The sequence below is a fragment of the Dasypus novemcinctus genome, chromosome 21 (assembly GCF_030445035.2).
Source record: "Dasypus novemcinctus isolate mDasNov1 chromosome 21, mDasNov1.1.hap2, whole genome shotgun sequence".
NCBI classification, from domain to species: Eukaryota; Metazoa; Chordata; class Mammalia; order Cingulata; family Dasypodidae; genus Dasypus; species Dasypus novemcinctus.
Window position 1 is genome coordinate 26,118,269 of NC_080693.1, and position 19,008 is coordinate 26,137,276.

General features: G+C 53.5%; 3 protein-coding genes and 1 long non-coding RNA gene across 47 annotated transcripts in view; 3 read left to right on the forward strand and 1 right to left on the reverse strand.

Annotated features, from left to right (window-relative positions):
- The window catches only part of MINK1 (misshapen like kinase 1), a 52,822-nt gene extending 51,641 nt beyond the window's left edge, over positions 1–1,181 (forward strand). For all 41 annotated transcript variants that reach the window (XM_004447252.4, XM_004447247.5, XM_012523944.4 and 38 more), the window contains one exon: positions 328–1,181. In XM_004447252.4, coding sequence (XP_004447309.2) covers positions 328–411 — 84 coding nt within the window. In that variant the 3' untranslated portion in view covers positions 412–1,181. The remainder of the gene's footprint in view (positions 1–327) is intronic.
- Positions 1,182–6,337, reverse strand: CHRNE (cholinergic receptor nicotinic epsilon subunit). Of its 4 annotated transcripts, XM_058283689.2 has the most exons (12): positions 6,138–6,337; positions 5,645–5,787; positions 5,462–5,506; positions 5,238–5,347; positions 4,977–5,132; positions 4,571–4,671; positions 4,064–4,261; positions 3,872–3,986; positions 2,530–2,644; positions 2,191–2,377; positions 2,002–2,108; positions 1,182–1,922 (listed from the first exon to the last, which is right to left on the reverse strand). In XM_058283689.2, exons 1-12 carry the CDS (start codon positions 6,181–6,183, stop codon positions 1,767–1,769), a joined length of 1,479 nt encoding a protein of 492 aa, XP_058139672.1. In that variant the 5' UTR covers positions 6,184–6,337; the 3' UTR covers positions 1,182–1,766. The 4 variants fall into 4 exon arrangements, with proteins under 4 accessions (XP_058139672.1, XP_058139671.1, XP_023443585.2 ...); XM_058283688.2 differs by lacking the exon at positions 6,138–6,337 and having other exon boundaries at positions 5,645–5,930; XM_023587817.3 differs by lacking the exons at positions 1,182–1,922; positions 2,002–2,108; positions 2,191–2,377; positions 2,530–2,644; positions 6,138–6,337 and adding an exon at positions 3,072–3,775 and having other exon boundaries at positions 3,872–3,912; positions 5,645–5,930.
- C21H17orf107 (chromosome 21 C17orf107 homolog) lies at positions 2,802–3,283 on the forward strand (the record flags this gene model as incomplete). The annotated part of the gene is made up of 2 exons (XM_071210871.1): positions 2,802–2,884; positions 2,984–3,283. Coding segments are annotated over exons 1-2 (366 nt in total), but the record flags the coding sequence as incomplete, so codon positions are not given.
- LOC111763319 (uncharacterized) lies at positions 6,107–10,742 on the forward strand. Its single transcript, XR_011646800.1, has 2 exons — positions 6,107–6,194; positions 6,330–10,742. It is a non-coding gene; the product is annotated as an uncharacterized lncRNA (long non-coding RNA).
- The last annotated feature ends 8,266 nt before the right edge of the window (positions 10,743–19,008 follow it).

Sequence of the window (19,008 nt, forward strand, 5' to 3'; positions counted from 1 at the left end):
TGGCCGGACCAACTCCCATGACCCTAGACCCCTGGCCCTGGTTTGGGGGAGGGGGGACTGCAGTATCTTCCTGGGAGCTGAGCACAGCACGAGTTCATAGCCCGTCCTTCAGCTCCTGAGAACGCTCCAGATTCCGCCACTGGGGGTCCCGCATCACACCCTCTGGAGGGGGTCACTCCGAGAGTCTCATTCTGCAGTCCCCCTTTCTGTCTCTCACACACATGACACATTCTCTTTTCCCTCCCTCTCCCAGCTTACTTGAGACCCCTACCCCCTACCCTCCAGCCATTGTGACCACTTCTTCTCACTTCTTCTACCCCGTCCCAGGTATTTTTTGCCTCAGTCCGCTCCGGGGGCAGCAGCCAAGTTTACTTCATGACTCTGAACCGTAACTGCATCATGAACTGGTGACGGGGCCCTGGGTTGGGGCTGCCCCATACTGGACCCGGCTCTCCCCCCACAGCCAGACTTCCCAGGCCGCCCCTCTGTCCCCTCCTTGGGCTTTTGCTTTTACTGGTTTGATTCACTGGAGCCTGCTGGGAACGTGACCTCTGACCCCTCATGCTTTTGTGATCACGTGACCATCCTTTTCCCTAACATGTCCTCTCCCCCAAACTGTGCCTGTCTCCAACTTTTGGGGACAGGCACAGTTTCCCTCACCAGGAATTGAGTGGGACCAGCCCCTCCCCCTTTCCTCCACCTAAGAGGAGAGTGCTTGGGGCTCGGGCCCCTTACCCCACTGCTGCTGACTGGGCAGGGCCCTGGGCCCCTTCATTTGCACGTCAGGGGAGCCGGCTCCCCCCTTGAATGTACCAGACCCTGGGGGGGGTCACTGGGCCCTAGGTTTTAGGGGGGTCACCAGCCACTCGAGGGGCAGGGACCATTTCCTCATTTTCTGAAAGCACTTTAATGATTCCCCTCCCCCCAAACCCCAGGGAATGGAGGGGGGACCCTGCCAGCCAAAACATTCCCTTCTTTCCAACCCCCATCTCCTCTTCTAGCCTCTGCCCTTTCCTGGTGGAGGGAGGGAGCAGGGAGCTCTCGCCCTCCACAGCCCCTTGCTTGCATCTGTATATAGTGTGAGCAGCAAGTAGCCCCTTCCCCTCCTGGTCCCCACCCCTCCTCAATGTAGTGGCCTTGGAGATCCCGTTTGTTAATAAAGACAATTCAACCAGCTCCCACCATTTTGTGCCCCGTTTTATTCTCTTTCTCTCACAATCCCTGATACTAGTTGAGGAGAACCAGGCGCAAAGCTGGGATGAAGGGGCCAGGTGGGGCAGAATCCAACATGAGTGAGTTTTATGGGGGTGGGGTGGGGTGGGGGCTGCTAGACCGAAAACCTAAAAGTGACTGGGGGAAGTCCAGGGCATCTTCATTCTTCAACCCATGGACCCCCCACGGGACAGGCTTCCTGGCTCCAGCCTCCCTGGCTCCAGCCTCCCTGGGTGCCCGTCCTGCAAAGGGGTACCTGCCGCTGGGCTATCAAATGGATAACGACAGCTTAGAAGTGAGGGCTGCAGCTGTGTGGGCCTGAGGCCTGAGAAATGCTGGGTGGAGGGTGATCTCTGCTTTCTGGAGGAATGGCACCCAAGAGCCTGCCCAAACCACCTGCCCTCCTCCTGCTGACCCCTGCACGGTGGGCAGGCCTGCGTGCACAGGCACACACACAGTCCCCCTTAGAAAGACAAAAGGCAGATCGGCAGTGGGAAAGGATCCTCACAGAGCAGCGGCTGCGGGTGTGGAGGTTGAAGTGCCCAGCTGCGGGCTCAGGTCTGCATGCACGGGGGAAAAGGCAGATCGGGCACCTGGTTGAGGTAGCCCCCGAGGAAGATGAGGCCTGAGCCCACGCTGAAGAGCACCAGCGCGGCCCAGAAGCAGATGTTGTCAATGGCCTTCCCCATGCGCACCCAGTCGGACACCTCCTGTAGAAGGGACGGCACACGGGAGCTGCAAGGGCCACGGCGCGGGAGAAGGCGAGGGCCCCGCCGGCTCCGGCCTCACCTCGCCGGTGGCCTCCTGGTCTCGCGTACTCTCGGCTACAAAGTTCACGGCGTCCACGCAGCAGCGAATCTCGGGGGCTGCGGCGCCCAGGTTCTGGCAAAGAGCCGCTGGTGGGGGAACACGGGGGTGGGTGGGTGGCAGCCTTCCCCCTGCGGGCGCCCCCTTGGCACTCCGCGCCGCTCTGCTCACCGGTCCAGGTGCGGTGCCGGTGCCGCTGGCCCTCAAACACGAGCTCGCTGCGCGGCTTCTTCAGGATCAGCTCCTCGGCCCGCAGCAGTATGCCCACGGAGGACACCCGCCGTGGGGGCGACGTGGGCCTCGGGGCCTCGGGCGGCGGGCTGGAGCCCAGGAGGCGCGGCAGCAGCTCCAGCAACACCTGGGGCCGCGGGCGGGGATTAGCGCGCAGCCCCGACCCCCAGCCCCGACCCCCGCCTCCCAGCCCCGACCCCCCCGCCTCCCGGCCCCGGACCCCCCCGCCTCCCGGCCCGCGCCTCCCAGCCCCGGCCCCCCCCCCCCGCCCGGTCTTACGTGGCGCAGCCGCGGGGACGCGGCGTGAGTGGTGGGCGTCCGCAGAGACACGTTGAGCACGATGACGCAATTCATGACAATGAGCGTGGCCACCACCATGACGAAAATGAGGTACCTGAGGAACCCGGGATGCGTGATGCCGCCGCCAAACGCCCTGGGCCACGGGGGCACCGCTGGTGACCTCACAAACCCCTTCCCTCGGTGGGGGGCCACGCCCCCTAGCTGCTCCCCTCGGCGGGGCCAGACGCGTCCCCTAGCCCTTCTCCCCCTCCTACCACCGGGGACAAACATGAAGGGCAACCCCAGCTCCCTGGACACCCTGCTGTGGGTCTACCACTTCCACAGCTCCACCGAGGTGAGGCTACGCCCATGGCCTCTCCCAAGGGTGGCGCCCCGAGAGCCCCCCGCGACCCCCGCCCCGTGACGCGATAGGTGCGCTGCCCTCCTCCTCCAGGTGGCTCTCCAGCCCCCGCTTCTGTCTTCCCTGGAACTCGCTCTGGCCGCGGCCCATGAATATCTGGAGCAGAGATTCGAAGAGCTGAAGGCCCTGGAGTCGCGGGCGGCCCAGACGCCCAAGGAGCCGGGGCAGCCGCCCGCCCCGGAGCCCACCGCGGGGCTGGTGCTGAGGGAAGCGGCCGCCAGCCTCAGGGGCTTCGGCGCCACCCTGCTAGAGGTGCGGCGCTGGGAGGGCCGAGCGCGGGCGAGGGAAGAGGGGCCGAGGAAGGGCGCCAGGGCCGCGCGGCGCGGGGACCTCTGCTGGCCTGCTGAGCCCTGCGTCCCTGTGCAGATCTCAGCCCTGTGGCTGCAGCAGGAGGCGCGGCGACTGGACGGCGACGACGGCAGCCCGGACCCAGCCCCGGACGCCGGGGGCCCGAGGCGCGCGCTAGCCAGGGTAGCGCGGGCCGCCGGGCAGGGGGCCCGACGAGTGGGGGCCGCGGCGCGCGCGAGCGCGGGGCTCCTCTGCCAGGGGGCGTGGCTCTGCCTGGCCGGCCGCGGTCTGCAGGGGTCCGCCTCGTTCCTGCAAGAGTGGCGACGCCAGCTGGGCCTCGGACCCCCGAGGGAACCGGTGAGTGCGGGATGCGAGGTGGGCTGGGGGCCAGGGGCGGCGGGGATGCCGAGCCACTGAGCCGACCGTCCCCCAGCAGAGATACCCGGGAGACCTCAAGGTGGCATCCAGCAGCGGTGCGGACGACGGGGGACCCGAGACTCTACTGCACTCCGCGCCGGAGCCCGCGTCCAAATAAAGCTGCCGCCGGAGTCCTGGGGTGTTGGTCCCGCCCGGGCCGCGCCCCTCTGGGCCCCCCGCCCCGCGCAGCCCCACGGGGACCCAGTCTGCGCTCACCGGCCCAGCAGCGGCACGCTCAGAGACGTCTCGGGGGTTTTCTGGGCAATTAGGAACAGGAAGACTGTCTGGGCGAGCAGCACGTTGATGGAGACGGTGCATTTCTGGCCTCCGGCTGGAGGGGGCCCAGGTGAGCGCAGACCCCCCCCCCCCCCAGGAGTAGGCCGGGGCTCAGGGCTGGGGTAGCCTTACCCTGCGCGGGCAGAAAGTAGGCGAGCAGCACTAAGCCCGAGATGAGCACGCAGGGCACGATGATGTTAATGACGTAGAAGAGGGGCTTGCGGCGAATGATGAGCGAGTAGATGACGTCCGTGTGCCCCCCCGGGCCGTCGGCGGAGGCACCTCCCTGGATCACCCCGGGGCAGAAGTCGATGGCCCACTCGCCGTTCTCTGCAGGACGGGGGCGCGGTCAGCGCGGGGCGCGGCTGCCCTGAGCGCGCAGGGCTGGGCAGGTGGCCTGGCCTGCGGCCGCCGTGGCCGGCAGGATGGGGGCAGTTCAGGCGGGAAGGGGCATTCCCGGGCAGGGTTCGGAAAGACCACAAGTGAGGACGGAGGGCCGGCTTGACCGTCGAGAACGGTTTCGGGGAGAGGGCAACCTAAAGCCCGGTTGCCAAAGGCAAGGTCCCAGTCTCCTTGGCCTGGGCGGCCCCGCCCTGGGTGCCCTCTCTGGACCCCGGCTGGAAGGCGGGGAGGCGTCACCGGTGTAGGCCTCGGCGTCGATCTGGATGTTGCTGATGGTGTCGCCAGCCTCGTCCACGGCGAAGATGAGCTCCACCTCTTCAGCATTGTACGTCTGCGAGCTGCCGAGGCAAGGCCCGGACCCCCCCAGGCGCTCGGACCCGGGCGCTGCCCGAGGCGGCCCCGGGAGCCTGGAGCTCGCGGCTGAGGAGGCTCCACCCCCCACCCAGGCCTTCCCCGGCGCCGCCCCTTCCCTGCGGAGAGCCCAGCTGGGGCGGCCCCACCCCTTTCCCACTCTGGCCCCGCCCCCTGCCAAGCCCCGCCCCCGTGCCAAGCGCCGCCCCCGGGCTCGCCCGGCCCTGCTCTGGCTCCGCCCCCTGTTCTAGATCTTTCCCGGAATCCTCCCGGCCTCCGAGGAGCTCCCCACCGGAACACCAGGGAGCAGTTCTGCCAGTCGAAGGGGAAGTAGGCGACCTCCACGGCGCAGGCGCTGCGGTAGATGGCGGGGGGCAGCCAGGTCATGTAGCCGCCCTCCAGGACCAGCACGTTGGCGTCGTAGGCCACGCCGAACTGGCCGTCGATGCTGTGCGTCCCGGGAAGCCGAGCTGAGCGCGGGCTCGCGCCCCAACCCCTCCGGCACCCCCTGCCCCGCCCGGCCCAGCCCGGGCCCCGGCGTCCGGCCCCTCACTTGTTCTCCAGCACGATCTCCGGCAGCCACACGAGTTCTGAAGGCACCCGCAGGGCTTCGATGCCCCCAAAGTCGTCCTTGCTGTAGTTGAGGCGGTAATCGTGCCAGTCCTAATGGGTGGGGGCGACCGGTGTCTGTCCTGCAGCGTCCCCCTGATGCCGAGAGGAGCTTGGGAGAAAGGGTCCCCTGGGCAAGACTCGCGGTGACCCCCAGATTCGACTCACGATTCCAATCCAGACGCTGGTGGTGAGGGTCTCCTCCTTCTCGTTCTGCAGAAAGGAGACTGGGGTGACTCAAGTGGGATCCCGGGGCCAGAGGTGAGGTTTAGGACAGAGCTCAGCGGTCCGCACCAGAAGTGGGATTTTTGGCTCAGGGGTGGGGTCGAGGGAGCCAGGGAGGAGACTTACCAGCGAGATGAGGTTGGTTAGGGTGACCTTGAGGGAGATGGTGACCGTGTCCTCAGGCCCCCGCACTGGTCGGCTTCCGGGGTCGTAGTTGTTGAAGAGATGGTGATAAAGACGCAGCTCCTCGTTTGTCCCGTCGCCTGTGCCTGGGGAGGGGGTCAAGGGAGGGGTGCCCCTTAGAGACGAAGACCTGGCAGGTCTCTGCTTCCCTGTGTCTTGTCTCTGAAGCTGTGAATTTTTTGGAATCTGTCCCCTGGACATTGATATTGCTCCTGGGAGCCACAGATCATGTCTGTGTCTTGGTGTGCCTTTGCTGTTATCCCTTTATGTCAATATCTTTTTTTTTTTTAAAGAGGTACCAGAGATTGAACCCAGGACCTCATACCTGGGAAGCAGGTGCTCAACCACTGAGCTACACCCGCTCCCCCTCCTTAGGCCTCAATAGCTGCGTGTGTGTGCCCGACCACCTCCCTACCTTCCCGGACCCTGTCCATACCGAGGAGCCCCAAGAGGAGCAGGGCGAGGAGCAGAACCCCTGCCATCCTGCTGTCTGGTTCTCAGGGTTATTCTGAGCTTTGGCAGGCCGGGAGGGGGGCAGGCCGGGGTGTGTGCATGAGGGGGAGGAGGCTGTTAGTTCCGGGCTGGGTTCGGGGACTGTCACCTAATCCTCCTCCCACCCCTCCTGCAGCCAGGGACCTCTTTCTTGGCTGCTTCCAGAGGCAGCTGCCCCGTCCCGTGCTCCCTGCCCCATCCCAGCATCCTTTGCCTGGTCTTGGGCCAGCTCCCCAGCCACAGACCTGAGCCTCTCCGGACTGGAGAGGCCCGATGCAGGTGGGCGGTCCTTCCAGAGCACCTGGAACAGCAGGCTGGCAGCCGGGGCAGGGCGGAGGGGCCCGGCTTCCCACAGGCACCGTGTCCTGTGAGTAAGCCGCCCGATGGAGGTAGATGACTGCTGATGAACACAGCTAGGATGTGACTCACCCCTCGCCCCACACACGTTATCGTCACCTACAGCCCAGTCAGTATCACGCTAGCGCAGTTCCTGCCGGCCCAGTTTGGCAAAAAAGTCTCCCATAAAGACCCTGTAATGAGATGGGACGACGGTCTGCAGTAACAGCAACCCCACCAGGCAAAGGAGACAATGCCACAGTTCAGGGCCCACCTCCTTTGACAACTTTGTCCTCAGGTATGCCCATCCGGGACCCCCTGAGTGCTGCACGCGCCCAGAGTCCTCTTTTCTCCTTGCCTCTCCCTGCTGCCATCTTGTGGTCACAGTAGGTAGTATTGTTTGCTTTGCTACCTTAATTGATCCTTTCAGTGTCTCTTAATTCTGTGTCTTGGACCACCCTAATCAATCACCTGGGTGCTTATTTAAAATGCAGATTCCTAGGTTACATGCCCAGAGAATCCTAATTGAGGAAGATGGAGGAGGAGAGGTGCCAGGAATCTGTATTTTTTTAATCTTCCCTTCTTCTCCCTTCCCTCCCCCGTTGTCTGTGCTCTCTCTGTCCATTCGCTGTGTATTCCTTTTTTTTTTTTTTTTTTTTAAAGATTTATTTATTTATTTAATTTCCCCCCCTCCCCTGGTTGTCTGTTCTTGGTGTCTATTCGCTGTGTCTTGTTTCTTTGTCCGCTTCTGTTGTCGTCAGCAGCTCGGGAAGTGTGGGCAGCGCCATTCCTGGGCAGGCTGCTCTTTCTTTTCACGCTGGGCGGCTCTCCTCACGGCGCACTCCTTGCGCGTGGGGCTCCCCCACGCGGGGGACACCCTTGCGTGGCACGGCACTCCTTGCGCGCATCGGCACTGCGCATGGCCAGCTCCACACGGGTCAAGGAGGCCCGGGGTTTGAACCGCAGACCTCCCATATGGTAGACGGACGCCCTAACCACTGGGCCAAAGTCCGTTTCCCATCGCTGTGTATTCTTTTGTGACCGCTTCTATCCTTATCAGCAGAACCAGGAATCTCTGTTTCTTTTTTGTTGCATCATCTCGCTGTGTCAGCTCTCCATGCATGTGGCGCCATTCTTGGGCAGGCTGCACTTTCTTTCGCGCTGGGCGGCTCTCCTTGCGGGGCGCACTCCTTGCGCGTGGGGCTCCCCTATGCAGGGGACACCCCTGCATGGCAGAGCACTCCTTGTGCGCATCAGCACTGTGCATGGGCCAGCTCCACACGGGTCAAGGAGGCCCGGGGTTTGAACCACAGACCTCCCATGTGGTAGACGGACGCTCTAACCACTGGGCCAAGTCCGCTTCCCAGAAGCTACCCAAGTGTTGCTCACAGGTAGGAAGTGTTGAGCTGTAAGCCTTTTACTTCCTCACCCCAGTCTAGGCAAGCCGTTACCATTCTCCTGAATATACTGAAGAGGACTCTAAGGCCAAGGTCCAAGGTCACACAAGTAGATTGGCAATCATGCATGAGACTTAAGATCGAGGTAGTTGATCATGTACACCTGGTTGTCACCACATCACACTTCATAAAATACTTTCATGCCCACCATCTAATTGGGTCCCATTCCCCTGCCTGTGAGGTCCTCAATCACCCCCATGTTACAAGTGAGGGCACCAAAGGCCAGGGTCTCCACATGGCTTGTCCAGTTCTTACACTTCCTGGAAGCCTCTGCTTTCACTGCTCACTGCCTCATCATTCCTTGTTCTCTAACAATGACTCTGTTCCAGTGTATCTCTTTGCCTAGGCTGGTACGCGTCCTGTCTCAAAAATCTGTGACCTCTGGGGTGGGACCTAGGCCTAGAGTTAGAATAAATGCAGAGCCGGATGCTGTGGTGATAGAGATGAATAGGACATGGCCTCAAGGAGTAACAGCCTACAGGGGGCCCCAGGCCAGAAACAGACCGGAACTGTCAAAACGGCGAACACCGGAGCTGTGGAAGCTGTGGCGAGGCTACTGAACCTACTTAGCTTTTTTGTTACAAGAAACTCTTAAGATCTATCTTAAGAAAAGCAAGGTTTACCGTAGGTTTAACACTAGGTGTACACATGGACAGAAACCGACTGGACTGCCACCGGGGGCCAGGCAGCCCTGGGGACCAGCCCGCCCAGCTCACCAGCTCCCCTTGCTCCCAGCTGCCCTTTCTCTCTGCTCTGTATCTCTCCTCGCTCGCTCTCTACCGTCGCTTCTGTTTGCTGTCTCACAGCTTCCACCTAATTTCACCATGGTCTTGTTCTCAAATCGACCTCTTGCCTTCTCTTTGCAGGTAAAGCAAATTCAGCTTTTGCTCCAGCTTCTACCTGCCTGATTCCACAAGGCGATGGTGGTAGACAGGGAAGAGTCACCGGGTTGGACTAACTTTGCACCTGGCGGAGGGTGTGGCAGGCCCCACCTTCGGCCACATGTCCATTGCCTTCAGTCCTGAGTAACCCGCCTCACTTGTGCCCAAAACACTGTCACAAGCCCACTCTCACCTGCTACAACTGAAAATTCACTATATCCTCCCCAGCAGGATTGACACTTGAAATCTGCCTTCTGAAAGTCTTTGTGGCAGGACCCTACCCAAAAATCTCTCCACCTCAGAGTCCATTGGTCTTCTGATGTAAGTACAGTCTCATCCAGGTGTGACTTCCATCCATTCTCCAACCTGTGGACTAAATCCTCAGTGGCCACCATCACTACATCATGTCTAAACAGTATAGAGCACACACACACCCACACATCGTGTGAAACACAATAGGGCGGCACCATATTTGGACTAACAGCCTGCAAACAGGAGAGTAGGTGGGGAGAAAGGTGGGGAGAAATCCCCATCCCTTGGTCCCCAGTCCCGTAGACTGCAGCAGGAGTCCTTGGCCACAGGGGTCTAGCACATCCCACAGGCCAGCACCCTGCTGTGGCGTCCCTGGCTGGGGCTCTGAGCCTGTGGGTGCAGGTTTTGCTCAGACCAGTGAATCCCACAGGCTTCCGTTTGCAGAGTCAGCACATCAGAAATTTCACCCCTGGAGGATCACACGCACACACACACACACACACTCTCTCCCCAGCAGCCCAGAGCCGCTAGGCTGGGCGCAGAGGGAGGCCCCGTCGTCTTTGCCCTCTGCTCAGGGTGAAGGTTGCCTGAGGGCCTGCAGCTTCCTGCCGGCCAGTGGAGTCAGGCGCAGGCCTGGTGGAGTCAGGCACAGGCCTGTTGGCTGGGGCTGGGTTTTGCATTTTGAGAGTTCACATTCCTCAGGACGTTCGTGGGCTGCCTGACGGCGTTGTTTCTGGGGACTCCTTGACTGACAAGCTGGGCCCGAAGAGCCTGGCCCCACAGGAAGCCGCTGCTTCACTTCTGGCTCTTGGCTGACGACCGAGAACAGCTGCAGCTGCGCCGGCGCCAGCCAGGCTTCTGCTCCTTGGCCCTCAGTCCCCTCACTGTGAAAATAGCCCCAGACTGGTCCGTGGAGGGCCCCCTCCGCATACAAGAAAAAGCACCTCTTGTTTCCTCTGTCAGCAGTGGAAGCGGGTTTGGCTGAGCCAGGACAGGGAGGCATAGGAGACCCTGCTTTCTAGACGAGAACTAAGTTCCCCGAGGGCGGAGCCCCTGGCACGTAGCATCGAGCCTGCCCCGTCATAGGTGCGTGATGCCTGTTCACTCACAGATGAGTGAGAGAATAAATGAAGGACTGAGTGCTTTATCTGTCCAGCACCCTCCCTTCTACTGAAAGTGGGTCTTCTTCTTTTTCCACTGTTTGACCAGGTACTTAGAGACCTACTCTCAGGCCAGGGCTAATTGGTCCAGAGGAGGCACCTGATACCTAAGCCAGGCCAAACAAAGTCCTTCCCTAAGAATTTTGTCAAATAGGAACTCAGGAAATCAGAATCTTGCTGCTGTAGGAGTCACAAGACAGGAAATTTAGATGCATGAGTAGTCATGTTCATGTCTTGTCATTTATGTGGAGTGAAGAGAATGCAACTGATGCACAAAGACAAGTAGAGACGAGAAAGGGCTTTCGTTCCAACCCCAGGTTCCAGAAACTCCACAGGCCCAGCTGCGCTGTCTCCTCTGCGGGCTGGTTGCCCAACACTTGCTCAGCATCTTTCTGGAAATCCTCCTCCTCTTGGTTTAAAAAAATGAGATATGTTAAAATAAAGTAATATAAAGAAACTTCAACATGATAAAGCATATTTCTGAAAATTCCATAGCTAATATAAAATTTGGGTGAAAGACTGGAAGATTTCCCTACTAGGCTGCCCATTTTTACTACTGCTGGTAAACACTGTACTGGGAGTTCTAGCCAGAACAATTAGGCAAGGAAAAGAAAAAAGCCATCCAAATTGGAAAGGAAGAACTGAAACTATCTCTATTCACAGATGACATAATCCTATATATAAAAAATCCCAAAGAATCCACAAGAAAAGTATTAGAGCTAATAAATTCATCAAAGCTGTGGGTTACCAGATTAACAAAAAATTAGTTGTGTTTTTATATACCAGCAGTGAATAATCTGAAATGGAAATTGAAAAAGTGATTCCATTTACAATAGCATCTAAAAGAATAAAGGGGAAGCAGACTTGGCCCAGTGGTTAGGGCATCCGTCTACCACATGGGAGGTCCGCGGTTCAAGCCCCGGGCCTCCTTGACCCGTGTGGAGCTGGCCCATGCGCAGTGCTGATGCACGCAAGGAGTGCCCTGCCACGCAGGGGTGTCCCCCACGTAGGGGAGCCCCACGCGTAAGGAGAGCCGCCCAGCGCGAAACAAAGTTCAGCCTGCCCAGGAGAGCTGACACACAGAGAGCTGACACAATAAGATGACACAACAAGATGATGCAACAAAAAGAAACACAGATTCCCATGCCGCTGACAACAGAAGTAGACAAAAAGAACATGCAGCAAATGGACACAGAGAGAACAGACAACTGGGGTGGAGTGGGAGAGAAATAATAAATAATAAATAAAAGTTTAAAAAATAAAAGAATAAATTATCTTGGAGTAAATTCAACCAAGGAGGTGAAAACTGTATACTAAAAGCTACAAAACACTGCTGAAAGAAATAAAAGAAGACAAATAGCAAGACACTCTGTTATCATAGACTGGGAGACTTAACATTGTTAAGATGTCAATACTTGGGAAGCAGATTTGGCCCAACGGATAGGGCATCCATCTACCACATGGGAGGTCCAAGGTTCAAACCCCGGGCCTTCTGGCCTGTGTGATGAGCTGGCCCACATGCAGTGCTGATGCGCGCAAGGAGTGCCGTGCCATGCAGGGGTGTCCCCCATGTAGGGGAGCCCCATGTGCAAGGAGTGTGCCCTGTAAGGAGAATCGCCCAGCGTGAAAAAAGTGCAGCCTGCCCAGGAATGGCGCCACACACAGCTGAAGCAGCAAGATGACGCAACAAAACAAGACACAGATTCCAGGTGCCACTGACAAGAATACAAGCGGATACAGAAGAACACACAGCGAATGGACACAGAGAGCAGATAACTGGGGTGGGGGTGGGGGGCGGGAAAGGGGAGAGAAATAAATAAAAAATAAATCTTAAAAAAAAATCAATACCACCCACAGCAATCTACCAATCCAATGTAATTCCTCTCAGAATTCCAGCAGTCATTTTTGCAGAAATGGAAAAAACAAACCTGAAATTCACATGGATTCACAAGGGGCCCCAAATAGCTGAAAACGACTTGAAAAAGAACTAAGTTGGAGGACTTTACACATCCAAACTTCAAAACTTATACAGGAGCAGATGTGGCTCAAGCAATTGGGCACCTCCCACACGAGAGGTCCCGGGCTCAGTTCCCAGTGCCTCCTGAAAGAAGGTGAGCAGAGACAGCAAGCAGGAACAGTGAGCAGACCAGGGAGCCATTTCAGTAGGGGGAGAAAAAAAAACAAAACCACAAAGCTACAGTAATCAAACAGTGTGGTACTGGCATAAAGATATATGTAGAGAGCAGTGGAATAGAATTGAGAGCCCAGAAATAGAACAACATATCTATGGCGAATTGATCTTTGACAAGGATGCCAAGTCCATTCAATGGGGAAAGACTAGTCTCTTCAGCAAATGGTGCTGGAACAACCAGAAAACCACATGCAAAAGAAAATGCCAGATCCCTGTCTTCCCACCATATTAACCAAAATTAGCTCAAAATGGATCAGCAACTAAATATCAGATCTAAAACCATGAAACTCATAGAAGAAAACATATGGATGAATCTTCAAGGCCTGGTATTGGTTTTTAGATATGACACCAAAAGCATGAGTAGCAAAAGAAAACATAAATTGCCCTTGATCAAAATGCAAAATGAGCTTTCTCTCCCGGCAGGCGGCGGCGTGAGGAGCGATGGCCAAGACCAAGGCCACCGGACCTTCGCGGCCAGAAGGAGGAGGAGCTGCTGAAACAGTTGGAAGACCTGAGGTGGAGCTGTCCCAGCTACGAGTCGCCTAAGTGGCGGCGCGGCATCCAAGCGCTCCAAAATCCGGGTTGTCCTCAAATCCATTGCCCTTGTTCTTACTGTCATTAACCGGACTCCGAAGGAGAACCTCAGGAAGTTCTACAAGGGCAAGAAGTACGAGCTCCTGGACCCGCCGCCCAAGAAAACCCGCGCCAGCGCCGTAGGCTCAAGAAGCAGGAGGAGAACCTGAAGACCAGAAAGCAGCCGCGGAAGGAGCGGCTGTACTCCCTGTGGGGTTTGCGGTCAAGGCCTGAGCATCGTGGTGTTAATAAAACACAAACTGGGGGAAAAAAAAAGGAAAGAAAATTATAATGATTTTGTGCATTACAGGATTTGAACGAAAAAGTAAAAAGATAACCTACAAAAAGAGAAAATATTTGCAGATTGTATATATGACAAGGGTTTAATGTCCAGACTACATAAAGAATTTCCACAATTCAACAACGAAAAGACAATTCAATTTAAAACTGGGCAAAGAATGTGAATAGACACTTCTCCAAAGAAGACAGATAAATGGCCAATAAACACATGTAAAAAATGTTCAGCATCATTAGTCATCAGGGAAATGCAATCGAAACCACAAGGATGGTTGCTATTTTTAAGAAAAGGAAATTACAAGTGTGGACAAGGGTGTGGAGAAATTGGAACCTTCCTGTGTTACTGGGGAATGTAAAATGGTGCAGCTGTTGTGGAAAACTGCGTCAGTGCCTCGAAAATTTAAGCATTAAATTATCATATGGCCTGGTGATCCCACTTCTAAGTATATGCCCCCAAATAATTGAAAGCAGGGACTGAAACATATTTGTACAGCCATGTTCACAGCAGCATTATTCACAGTAGCCAAAAGGTGGCAGCAACGCAAGTGTCCGCCAACTGACGAATGGATAAACAAAATGTAGTATAGACACACAACGGGATAATATTCAGCTGTAAAAAGGAATGAATTTCTCATACATGTGCCAACATGAGTGAACTTTGAAGACATATTGAGTGAAGTAAGCCAGACACAAAAGAACAGATACTGAATGAGTCTGCTTACATGAGATAACTACAGTACATAAATTCATAGAGACATAATAGATTACAGTTTACCAGGGGCAGAGGGAGGCGGGAGAGGAGGGTTAGGGGCTTAATGCACAATGGGTGCAGGGTTTCTATTTAGGGAGATGAAAAGTTTTTATAATGGAGGTGAGGGCAGCATAACATCGCGAATGTGATTAATGCTACTGAATTGTATGCTTGGAGTGATTGAGATGGGGAGATGGGAAATTTTATACTGTAGTATATTACTGCAATTTTTTTAGAGAGAGACTAGAGAAACAATAGTAATTAAATTAAATCCAGGGAAGCGGACTTTGCCCAGTGGTTAGGGCATCCGTCTACCATATGGGAGGTCCACGGTTCTAACCCCAGGCCTCCTTGACCCCTGTGGAGCTGGCCCATGTGCAGTGCTGATGCGCGCAAGGAGTGCCCTGCCACACAGGAGCATCCCCCATGTAGGGGAGCCCCACACGCAAGGAGTGCACCCTATAAGGAGAGTCGCCCTGCACGAAAGAAAGTGCAGCCTGTCCAGGAATGACGCCGCACACACGGAGAGCTGACACAGCAAGATGATGCAACAAAAAGAAACACAAATTCCCGTGTGGCTGACAACAACATAAGTGGACAAAGAAGATGCATCAAAATAAACACAGAGAACAGACAACTGGGGTAGGGGGGAGAGATGGGGAGATAAATAAAGTAAATAAATCTTTTTTAAAAAGATTTAATTTAAATAAATAAATAAATGAAATCCATGATACTGGACTGGATTTAATAATGGAGGAGAAAATGCCCAAAAAGGTATTTTTGGGATAATTGAAAAAGTTGAAATATAGACTGTTTTATATCAGTGTTAAATTTCTTGAACTTGTTAACTGTACTTAATGTGGTTACTTAAGTGAATATCCTTGTTCTTAGGAAATGTACATGGAGACACTAAGTGTTAAAGGAGCATGATGTATGCAATCTACTCAAATATTTAGAAAATAGATGATAGATGATATTTTAAAAAGAAAGAAGGAAAATGATTTAACAAATGTGGCAAAATGTTGAAAGTTGGTAATTATGGGTATCTGGTTAAGGGGTATATTGGAATTCTAGGTATTGTTTTCATATATTTTTTGAAAGATTTATTTATTTATATCCCCCCTCATTGTTCGCAGTTGCTGTCTGCTCTGTGTACATTTGCCATATGCTCTCTGTGTCTGCTCTCTATAGAGGCACCAGGAACCAAACCTGGGAACTCCCATGTGGAAGAGAGGTACTCGGTCACTTGAGCCACCTCAGCTCCTGGGTCTGTTGTGTCTCTCACTGTCCTTCCTCTTTGTGTCTCTTTTGATGCATCATCTTGTTACATTGGTTCACTGCACCTGCCTTCCATGCCAGCTCGCCTTCTCCAGGAGTCACCGGAAGCCCAATCACTTGAGCCACATCTGCTTTCCTGTTTTCATATTTTTGCAATTGTCCTGTAAGTATGAAATTACAGGATAATGGATAAACGGTGGGTTTTTTTGTGTGTTAAATATATGCTAACAAACACACACAGAAGATACTAGAAGGGAAAGACATGAGAGGAAACATAAAAGTGAGACCTGAGACACGGAAGTCCAGGGTAGTGCCTTTTTGAATGTGTTCAATCCTTCCTCAGCCAGTGGAGCCGCCTTGACGCTCTAGGGCCTGGACTGCTTTTCTGAGCTTCTGTCACAAAGCTGGGGATCTAGAAAGGGAGACAGACATTTAAACAAAGTATCATAATAGTTTTGACAGGGTGCTGGCAGAATATAAAATACAGTGCAAAGAGCTCAAAGAACTGTTTCCCTCCTGGCGCTGATCACCACCACATCCACGGAAGCCCAGGGACTGAATGCACAGGCTTAGAGTCCAGGAGACCCCACGTGACAGGCCAACTGGGTGCTTTGCCATTCGGAATACCAGAGAGAGACAGCCCATTCCACCTCGGAGACTCCTTATTCTGACTCAGGATCAGCCCCAGGAAACCCCACTACTGATGATAATTTTTTGTTTCAGTTGGGTTCTTTTGGTTACAAGGAAAAGAAAATAAACTCAAAATCACCTAAAGAAGGGAAAAAAAGGAGATTTCAACTATCATGGCAATAATTGATTTAGGCAAGAATCACCAATGGATGCTGAACCTTGTAGGCCAAAAGCTGATGAGGAACAGGTTATTTACATAGTTTCAAAGTATCCCTCCACAAAGTGCTTCTTAGTTACAAAAGGAAAAATAGTATCTTGAGGATAAAGAAATACAGTGAATTCCACCTTAACCAGGTGAGCTTAAGGTCACCAGTAATGGGCCAAATTCATATAATGTGTTTCCTCATATGGTGTACTGAGAAATAGGTAATATTCCTGCCAAAAAAGCATAACATGAATCCAATCCTGATGAAATCTCAGACAAATGTAAATTTTTTTTTAAATTTCTCTCCCCTTCCTCCCCCCAGTTTGTCTGCTCTCTGTGTCCATTCGCTGTGTGTTCTTCTGTGACCACTTCTATCCTTATCAGCGGCACCGGGAATCTGTTTCTTTTTGTTGTGTCATCTTGTGTCAGCTCTCTGTGTGTGCGGCACCATTCTTGGGCAGGCTGCACTTTCGCGCTGGGCGGCTCTCCTTATGGGGCATACTCTTTGCGCGTGGGGCTCCCCTATGCGGGGGACACCCCTGCGTGGCAGGGCACTCCTTGCGCGCATCAGCACTGTGCTTGAGCCAGCTCCACACGGGTCAAGGAGGTCCTGGGTTTGAACCCTGGACCTCCTATGTGTTAGGCGGATGCCCTATCCATTGGGCCAAGTCCACTTCCCTCAGACAAATGTAAATTGAAGGGCATTATAAACAATAATGGTTTGCAGTTTTTAAAAAATCCCAAAGTCATGAAAACTAAAGGCACGTTAAGGAAATAAAAGAAACTGAAGAGCTATGGTCCTGGGTTGGATCCTGGACTGGGAAGAATAGCTATAAAGGATGTAATTGGAACAATGAACAAAATGGGAACATGTACTGTGGTGCAGTTTTTTTTTAAAGATTTCTTTCTTTCTCTCTCTTTCTCTCTTTCTTTCTTTCCTTCCCCCCCCCCCCCCCCCCCCCCCCGCCCTGCCCCGGTTGTCTGCTCTCTGTGTCTATTTGCTGAATCTTCTTCTTTATCCACTTCTGTTGTCAGCAGCACAGGAATCTGTGCTTCTTTTTGTTGTGTCATCTTGCTGTGTCAGCTCTCTGTGTGTGCAGCGCCATTCCTGGGCAGGCTGCACTTTCCTTCACACTGGGCAGCTCTCCTTATGGAACACACTCATTGCAAGTGGGGCTCCCCTACGCGGGGGACACCCCTGCATGGCAGGGCACTCCTTGCGCACATCAGCACTGCGCATGGGCCAGCTCCACATGGGAAAAGGAGGCCCGGGGTTTGAACCGCAGACCTCCCATGTGGTAGACGGACGCCCTAACCACTGGGCCAAGTCCGCTTCCCTGTGATGTAGTATTATATCCATATTAAATTTCCTGATACTAGTGACTGTACTAGAGTTATGTAAGAGAATGTCCTTATTCTTAGGAAATACACACTGAGGTGTTCAGGAGTAAAAGAAGACAATGTCTCCAACTTACTCTCCAATGGTTAAAAAAACAAAAAACTTGAGGAGAGAGAGAATGATAAAGCAAATGAAACAAAATGATAACAAATGGTGAATCTGAGTAAAGGGCATGTGGGAGTTCTTTGTACTATTTTTATTTTTCTGTAAGTTTCAAATTATATCAACATGAAAACTTAACAATAGTGCTAACATGTGGGCTTTACCTCCAGAGTTTTTTACTTAATTGTATGGTTGGGGTCAGGGGGAGAGGGAAATTGGACATTCACTACCATAAAGAAAGTATTGTACAATTGAACATGTGCCCTAGGAAACACATTACGTGTATTGGAGGGGGGGGGTGAAGACAATGCAAATATTCTTGAGCAGAAGGGAAAAAAATGTCATAATGGAATACTATATGATTGTAAGAATGAATAAACTACAGCTATGGGCACATCAAGATAGATGTATATTTCAAAAACTTAATGTTTTATGATTGATGCCTCAGAATCATGCCCCACCTCCTGGTGGAAAGCAAATAGGGCTACCACCTCCCATCACCAGACAGATTAGGGAAGCAAGTATCTGGTACTTTCTCATTTTTAGTGAGAGGTGGGATCTTGCTCATGATGAGGGGGTTTCTCAAATATAAGGGAATTCAGAAGCTGGGCAGCTAAAGAGTGACTGATGTCACCCCAGAATCCAAGAGGAAGACAAAATTCATGAAACAAAGTAATCGGTTATTTCATTGCTAAGTCTCAAGTTTTAATTGGTGTTTTTAATTGGAAGTAAAAATTTAGAATAAATGCAAGTGATAGCTCATGGATGACATAGGGACAGTAGGAAATTAAACACAGTTTAAGAATTTTATCTTGTTTTGGGGACAATCAATAATGATTAACTCTAGACATTGGGTTTAAATATTAGGTTAAAAATAAATTAATGGGGAAGTGGATGTGGCTCAGGTGATAGGGCTTCTGCCTACCATATGGGAGGGCCTGGGTTCGATCCCTGGGGCCTCCTGGTGAAAAAAAAGAAGAGAAAGTGAGCCTGTGTGGTGAGCTGAGTGGCTGCGCAGCGAGCCGAGTGCCCATGCTGTGAGCCAGTGCCCATGGAAGTAAGTCACATGCAAGATAATGATGCAACAAAAGAGAGACAAAGAGGAGAGTCAAGGTGAAGCACAGCAGAAACCAGGAACTGAGGTGGTGCAGCCGACAGGGAACCTCTCTCCACATCAGAGGTTCCCAGGATCGAATTCCGGTGAATCCTAGAGGAGAAAAAATGAGAAGACAAAAAGAAATAGACACAAAAGACCACACAACAAATGGACACAGCCGGCAAAAACAGCAGGGCCAGGGAGGGG